Here is an 8,340-nt window from a genome sequence, read left to right on the forward strand (position 1 = left end):
TGCTGAAGAGCTTCACTTTAAACCGTGTGGTGTGTGTGTGTGTGTGTGTGTGTGTGTGTGTGTGTGTGTGTGTGTGTGTGGTGTGGTGTGTGTGGTGTGTGTTTTGGTGTGTGTGTGGGGTGTGTGTGTGTGTGTGTGTGTGTGTGTGTGTGTGTGTGTGTGTGTGTGTGTGTGTGTGTGTGTGTGTGTGTGGTGTGTTGTGTGTGTGTTTCAGGAGGAATCAACCCTCTGCTGTTGAACAGTCTGTTTGGAGGAATGGACCTGTCGTCCCTCCAGAGCCTTCAGTCTCTTCAGTTGGCGGCTGGTCTGATGGCCTTCCCTCACTCCGCCGACCCCAAGCACGCTGCTGCCAACGCCGCGACGGCCTCCATGATGCCCCTGATGTTGCCCGGTATTGGAGGCCTGCCCAACATGGCTGCCCTCCCGAACATGTTTAGTCTAGGCGGGCTGTTTGGAGGTAACCTGGCAGCGGCTGCAGCTGCAGCTTCAAACTCCATCACTGACACTTCACAGAACACCAACGGAACAATGGAGGGAGACGGAGGAGAGAGTGATGAGGCAGTAACGACAAAGAGGAAGAGAGATAGGCAGGAAAAAGAAGAGGGAGAAGACTATGAGGAGATGGGAGATGATGAAGAGGAGGCTGCTGCTGATGGTAATGAAGAAGTGAAGAAGAAGGCGAGGAAGAAGGATAAAGGGGGCAAGGGAGTGGCAGAGAAATCCGTTAATGATGTAACTGGAGCTCAGATGCCAGCTGCTGATTCGTCAGCTGCGGCATCCATCAACGGTGATGCCGCAGCCCTGTTAGCTGCAGCCGGCATGTCAGCAAATTCCCTGGCGTTCAACCCGTTCCTCCTCTCCACCATGGCCCCCGGCCTCCTCTACCCCTCCATGTTCCTACCTCCAGGCCTCGGGGGGCTCAGTCTGCCCGGCTTCCCCACCGCCTCCACCCTGGCCGAGCTGCAGAACGCCATGGCTGGAGCGCTGGGGGGCAACGTTGTGACCACAAACCCCCCAAAAGACGAGGAGGAAGAGGAGGAGGAGGGCGACGATGATGAGGACGAGGAGGAGAAGGGGGGGCTGAAAGCCACAGGAGAGGAGGAGTTGGAGGGAGGAGGAGAAAGTGACTTGGCTGAGGAAAAGGAGAATGGAGCGGAGGAGGAGACAAGAGGCAACGATTCAGCCTTGGAGGATGGAAGGATGGGTGAGGAGGAGGAGGAGGAGGCGGAGGAGGCAGCGGCGTCTTCACAGAAGGACAAGAGTGACTGAAAAAAACCGCAAAACTGACTGGCCTTGGACATTTCCTCACCTCTGACCTCCCCTCCCCTCTTCCTCGCCACGTTTACATGCCTCCACCAGAAATATCCAAACTATCATAAATCCTGTTTTTTTTCCCCTTTACATTATTGTTGATGATTTCTCTCACTCTTTGTTATTTTTTGACCAGACATATTTACTATGCGTCAGAGAGAATAAGGTGTGTTTGTGTGTGTTAAGTTAAATCTCTCTGATTGATAGTGTAGTCAGGGAAAATCCTCGCAGCCGCTCGCTCAGAGTTCAGCTCCTCTTTAAAGACTTTCTTCCTGTCTGGTTGGCTTGTGTGCATTGTGAATGGTGCACACACACTTTTCTCACAATCCTGCAAACAGGACTTTACAAGGTTCCAATAGTGCTATGATTATTATTATTATTATTATTATTATTGCTGCTTTCAGCTCTCAAATCTTTATTTTTGCTTCCCTCTTTGTCTGGACTGTTTTGTTGTTGGCAGCATCTCATCAAGAAGAGAAGAAACGCCTGCTGGTGACTCTTCTTCTAACATCGGTTCTCAAAAAAGCATTACAGCTAACCCGGCTGTCTGTCTGACAAAGCTGCTGCAAAATGAATTGTGGGTAATGGAGTAGATTGAGCTGTTCTTTTTTCCGAGCAGATTTTTAGTTCTCACATATCAGACCAGGTAGATTCTGAGGAGGAAAACGAAACCAGACTGGCCTAAAACTCAGTCTCACACACTGACTACCACAACATGCATCTTCCAACACATACTTGATCATTAGCTGCACACACATGCACACTCGCACATTCAGATGTCCACCACTACACTAACCCTCTCTGTTATGTGACTGTTTCTGGGAGGACTCGTCCCTTTTTTGAGTTGATGTGCGTGGGTGCATGCACACTGAACCAATACTGTTAAACCCAGTCCCACACTGTTTGAATACCAGTCTAGAGTCTTTTCACTGCCACATCTGAATCCTGTCTCTCTTTTCGAGGCGGCTGGTTTTGGCCCCGGAGTGGCAGGCGGGCTGGGGCTGCCACCAATCAGGCCTTTTGATTGGTCCGCTTCATGCCGCTGAAACCAGCCGTCCCCGTTTGGAGGATTCTGTGAATGGATTTGGAGGTGGTCCACACAGGGATGTGATGTTTCAGGTTTATTGTTTAAAGGAGGCAGGTGGCTGATTTTCCCGGTCGCTGCCACATTAAAATCCATTTTTTATTTGTGTTTTCTTTTCTTCATATCGCGATAGTGTCAGACCAAGTGCTGCTCCCTAGTGACCTTCTCTTTTAAGACTGTTTCTCTAGTCACACACACTGACACCAGGCCTGGCCAAAACAGGACCGAGACACATTTTCAACGGAGTTGGAAGCTCACAGGTTTCTATATGAAGTTCAACTCTGGTTGCTGAGTAGGTAATAAATACTTGAAAAGTGCAGGTGGTGCTTGATTTGTTTCCATTTCCAAGGCCAGTTCAAGTTTCAAAGATAAATCGAGCGCTGCAAGTGGTTCAAATATTTGAAAATGCATTCAAACACACTGTGGCCAGGTCATTAACATTTGCTATCACAGCCAGCCCAGCAAGGCAGAGAGAGAACTGGGACGGGGGGGGGGGGGGGGGGGGGAAGAGATCAGTTTTTTGCTGTCTGGAAGACACCTTCCCCTTCAAGTTCCTTGTTGTCCTGTGTAATGCTGAGACAGCAATAACCAAGGCAGCTTTTGAATGTCCCAACATCACTCTCCCAACACACACACACACACACACTATATGAATAACCACAAGTGTCGTATGAATAGAAAGTCTAAACTAAAACTGTAAATGATGACAAATAAGTACTGCAATCAATTTTGTCTCACTCTGTTCCTGTTGATGCACTGGTGTTAAAGAGTTAAAATAATCAGGTACCTTTATTACTTAGCTACTTTTCTTGAAAATAAATGGACTTTTTGTTACTTTTAGCCAGCAAGCTGAAGAGCATTACCTCAAAATTCTTATCTAGCCTTGAAGTTTACAGACATACCATTTAAATGTTTTTATTTCCTCTTTTTTTTTTTTTGGTGTTTGTCTTTTTGTTTTTTTGAGACATCATGTATGATGAATTGTAGCTATGATGCTTTTAATAAAAGTGAATCATGATATTCGCCTAGGAAACCAAACTGTCGTTTACATGTCATTATTTTTCACTCCTCTACTTTTTAGGAAGACTCTGAGTCATTTTGTGTAACACTTGTTTCCAGGATAAGATCAGACTGAACCAGCTGAACTACTGATCTACTGTGTGTAGATATGGTCCAAGTGAACAATTCCAGACAGGACCAATCAGGGACTTGGATCAGTTTCCTAAGGAAGTTATGGAATATCAGGAAATTCCACCGACTTTAACCTTACTTCCGATGGTTTTTAGTCTATTGAAATGATAAACCTGAGTAAATTAATACACTAGGAAAAATTAACTCAATGTCCACTCAAAAGCAACTATGCAATCATGGCTGTTGAAGACTAAGAAGTGGTTAAATCTCAGGAAAAAGTTAAGTGGACCTTGAGGTAAAGGTACACCGGAGTTTAACAAAGTTGTTTACATTCAGCCTGTCTTGTCCAAATGCATTGTGTATGAATTAAGTCTGACAAACCTATCTGCATTTCCTTCCTTTAACATTTGCAAAGACAATTTTTGGAAGAATTTGAAACCTACATTTTTTTTTTTATTCATCTTTGCTCATTTGCAGTAATCTTCTTCCTTGCATGCTGGAGCCACCAACTGTCAAGAAATGGAATAGCATGAAACCTCAGCAGGACTGTATATTACCATTACCTTGACCTTGTGCACATGTGCAAGATGCTAACGAAATAGGCCCACTCCTGAAAACATTGCTCAAGTTGTAGCCCAAAGCTGACAAACTGACCGGGCTTCATTCTGTCTGCGGGTGGCCCACAGTGTCAGACTTTAAACCCTGCTCTAAAGGGATTTATTTAAAAAAAAAAATCAGGTCACAATGGTTCTTAGTGGAAATGTGGAAAAAATGCAACTAAAATTAGTTTCATTATTAATTAATCTGTTTATTTTCTCAATTTCTTTTGTCTATAAAATGTCAAGCAGTGACAAATTACCATCATAATGTTAGACCAGTAGTATTAGAATTCCTAACTTATTGGACTATTTATTCAAAACCCAAACTTAGATATAGGTCAGCTGTGGAAGGATATGTTAGTAAAAAAAAAAAGTACATATGTATCTGTTTTCACACAAAAAATAGGATTGGAAAAAGCAAGGACATTTTCTATGAGTAAATACAACTTTATGTTATAGGAGTCTTACAGGCCTGTTTGCGGCCCCTAGAGGCCTTAATGGTCGTTAGGTATGACTGGACCGTGGCAGGGAGAGCAGACGGCGTGTAGGAATAAACCAACTATTTGATTAAATGTAGATGTTGTCATAAAACAGTTTGCAGTATGTGTCGGCATTTAAGAGGAAAACAGAGTTGAAGTAACATTTCAGGTCAAATGAAGATGAAATAAAACAGGAAATTGCAAGGCTCCTCTCTGTGTGTGTGTCTGTGTGTGTGTGTGTGTTGTGTGTGTGTGTGTGTGTGTCTGTCTGTGTGTGCGCACGCGCGTACTCCAGCCAGCTGTCAGAAATGGCCTCTCTCCCACTGGAGCTGCTGACAAAACACAAACTGACAGCCAGACCCCACTGAGTGTGTGAGTGTGTGTGTGTGTGTGTGTGTGTGTGTGTGTGTGTGTGTGTGTGTGTGTGTGTTGTGAATGTATATATATATATATAGATGTATGTATGTATGTGTGTGTATTTGTACAGTACGTGTGTGAGTGGGAGAGAGAAACAGCTTAAAACTAAACTCATGTATCTTGTATTCAAGTGGTGAGATGTTTTTTTATATATAGTATATGGAACATACAATGTATGTTTCTATTCGGTGTAAGAGCTCACAAGCAATTATCAGACTAACAGTCTATATAAAATTAAGTTCTCAACGTTTTTATATTTACAGTAACATCTGTTTAACCTTGTATCTAGAATGAAAAAAAAATCTCTGCTGACATGTGGAAAAATAAGTTTAATATTGATTACACAAAGATGGATGTACTTACATACTTGCTGCACTTCCATAAAATAATCTCACACCAACAATCCAAAAAGAAGTCACCCCAAACTCTGCCATCCATCTTGGTGTTGCATGCTCTGGCTTTGGTGCTGGAGCCTGCCTCCCTAGTTTTGTCATTGGTCGGTTTAGGTCATGCGGTCACTCTTTCACTTTAAAGGACAACTCCAGCGCAAAATGCACCTAGGGGTTAATAACACATGGTTACAGAGTCGATCACTGGGATATGTTTTACTGGCAACCGAATGTGACCAGTTTTAGCGCAAACCGCTAATTAGCTTGTAACGCTAGTCATCGGGGCACGCGAAAGTAAAAAGAAATCGCCATTTCTAAACCACTAACAAGGCTCGAAATAGCACCACACTTTCAAAGGTTTTATTTTTGATGCCATGGAGAAGTACTACCCACAATCCTAAGCATAACAGCGTTGTCTTTGATTGGTAGAGCTTGCTGTTACCATGGAAACATTTACCACACCTGTAAGCGTCTAGTGAGCTGCTACCATTCAAGTCCGTGATCGTTATGTACACGGTCTTGTAGCTTTTGCCTTTTTTTCGCCTTTTTCAAAATGTTTCTATGAGCTGAATTAAATGTTTCATTGTCACGATTCATCTCGTAGCTGGTTAGCTCGGTTCCAGGTTTAAAACTCTTTATTTAAGAATTTAATGAAACGTCAAGGGAGATACTGAATGGTAAAAATCACTTCCAGTGCTAGAGCCGTTCAAAAAGTGGGGGGTCACTGTTGACTGGCCATGGGTGTACTGGACCCTCCCACATGAAAACATGATCTGATGAGTTTGTTGGTCTCAGTGTGGATATGTTGTCACGAGGGGATCACACTACTGCTCCTTTAAAAAGCACCTGGCAGCATGTACTAAATGGAAGGCCATAGAATGTCCTCGCAAGAATAGTAATGCAAACTTGTGTATGTGTGTGTATGTCTGTGTGTGTGTGTGTGTGTGTGTTTACTCTAGCAGACAGTAGAGAGAGAGGTGGAGTGTGTGTGTGTGTGTGTGTGTGTGTGTGTGTGTGTGTGTGTGTGTGTGTGGTGTGTGTGTGTGTGTGACAGACGTCTGGCCTAATCGCCTTGCTGGAGGAAGTGGGACGTGAAATCCACCAGCCGCCCCATACCACACACACACACACACACACACACACACACACAACACACACACACACACACACACACACACACACACATATATAATACACACATGCACTGAACAACAAACCCAGCATGCAGTCTTCTACCCTCATTTCTCCTTCAAGGAAATTAGAAAGAAATCTGATTACCTGATTTCTGGCGGTGTATTAAAGCTCCTTGCAGCAATTTAGAAATTACAAGATCAAGTATTCCATACGACACATTATACACTATATATACAGTACATTAATTATAAATGCCATTTCTTGTAAGATATTTGAAGCCGTGGTGAAATTATTGGGTTTATTTTAAGTAGAGTAATTATCGTTTTCAAGCTATTAATTTGTCAAAACCACTCCATGTCAGTGTTTACTAAATACACGCTAAAGGGTTGCAAATATTGTTCAATTGAATTATCTTAATATGCAGAGCAGAATAGAGTGACATAGCGGGACAAAGCCAGCCTTTGTTTCTGTAAGCTCTTCAGTCAGAAGCAGCTCCGCTGGCATCATGGCTCTGTCTATGTCACTGCTCACTGGCTTGCCAGGCTGTGCTCTGCCAGCTAATTTGTAATGAATTTACCCAGATTAGTGAACATCCAGCCTTATTGTCCAACATAATGTGCACCATGTTGATGATAATCCAGATCTTCAAATCTAGAAACCAAGTCAAAAAAAAGTCCAAATTTTCCAATCCAAAATCCAATATACACTGATTTTACACTGAACTCAAAATGACAGGTAAGCTAGTCGAGCTAGCGGACATTTTCCATTATGCTATCAAGTTGCACGATGGGAAATGTGCCTGTGTTTTGGATCCATACCAGGGACCATTTCTTTTATTTAACAGTAATATGTCTCTTGTGAGTCCCCACCCGTTTTGGAAATGCAATTATAAATTGCTGCAGTACATCTTTACTCCGTTCTTTATTAAAGGATGTAGTATTGTGTACTCAAAGTCTGACGTATCTTCTATTAAAACACGTTGATGAGGCCCGCTGTTACACTGGGTGACATGTTCATCATTACCCTGAGCACACCATAGACAGTTAAAGAAATGGACAAAGCTACGCCATTATACTTCGACGAAGACCAGTGAAGGATATTAGAATCACTTTTCTGGTGACGGCTGAGCGTTCCTGCGCAGCCTCCGACTGAGCTTGGCGACGTAGATGTGACGTAGCAACCTGTCTGAGAGTTGTAAGTCTTCTGGTAGCTGTGCAAGAGAAATCTCACTCACTCCGAATCTGTGGAGACTGTGTGTATACGTTAGGAGATAACATAGGCACAGGCTAATTATTGCTAACCAACAAGCTAGTTAACATTGGTAATTAAACTTAAACAGCGGATGTAAATCTAAACTGTCTGCGAGATTATCCTGTACTGTTCCGCTACTATGCAACAGTGAGTCGCGTGGTCATGAAACAATCGTTAGCTTATTTTTACAAAAACATCTGCTACGGAGCCATAACGAGGAACACAATACACATGGCGAGATTAAAGACTTTAATCTCAGAATTCTGACTTTATTCTCAGAATTCTGACTTTAATCTCAGAATTCTGACTTCATTCTCCATCTGACAATAATCTCAGAATTCTGACTTTAATCTCAGAATTCTGACTTTATTCTCAGAATTCTGACTTTAATCTCAGAATTCTGACTTTAATCTCAGAATTCTGACTTTATTCTCAGAATTCTGACTTTATTCTCAGAATAAAGTCAGAACTCACATAATTTTTTTCACCAGCGGCCCTAATCCTCTTCCGTAGTTAAAGGGACCAGTGGAAGGTTTCATGTTAAA

General features: G+C 42.9%; 1 protein-coding gene and 1 long non-coding RNA gene across 2 annotated transcripts in view; one reads left to right on the top strand and one right to left on the bottom strand.

Moving 5' to 3' along the window:
• Positions 1–3,433, top strand: part of chd7 (chromodomain helicase DNA binding protein 7) — a 78,101-nt gene extending 74,668 nt beyond the window's left edge. The window contains 1 exon segment of the mRNA XM_032531392.1: positions 215–3,433. Coding sequence (XP_032387283.1) covers positions 215–1,269 — 1,055 coding nt within the window. The 3' untranslated portion in view covers positions 1,270–3,433.
• On the bottom strand, positions 2,928–6,578 carry LOC116699042 (uncharacterized). Its single transcript, XR_004334347.1, has 2 exons — positions 6,527–6,578; positions 2,928–3,040 (listed from the first exon to the last, which is right to left on the bottom strand). It is a non-coding gene; the product is annotated as an uncharacterized LOC116699042 (long non-coding RNA).
• Between the last annotated feature and the right edge of the window lie 1,762 nt (positions 6,579–8,340).

Source organism: Etheostoma spectabile, chromosome 12 (assembly GCF_008692095.1).
Source record: "Etheostoma spectabile isolate EspeVRDwgs_2016 chromosome 12, UIUC_Espe_1.0, whole genome shotgun sequence".
NCBI lineage: Eukaryota > Metazoa > Chordata > Actinopteri > Perciformes > Percidae > Etheostoma > Etheostoma spectabile.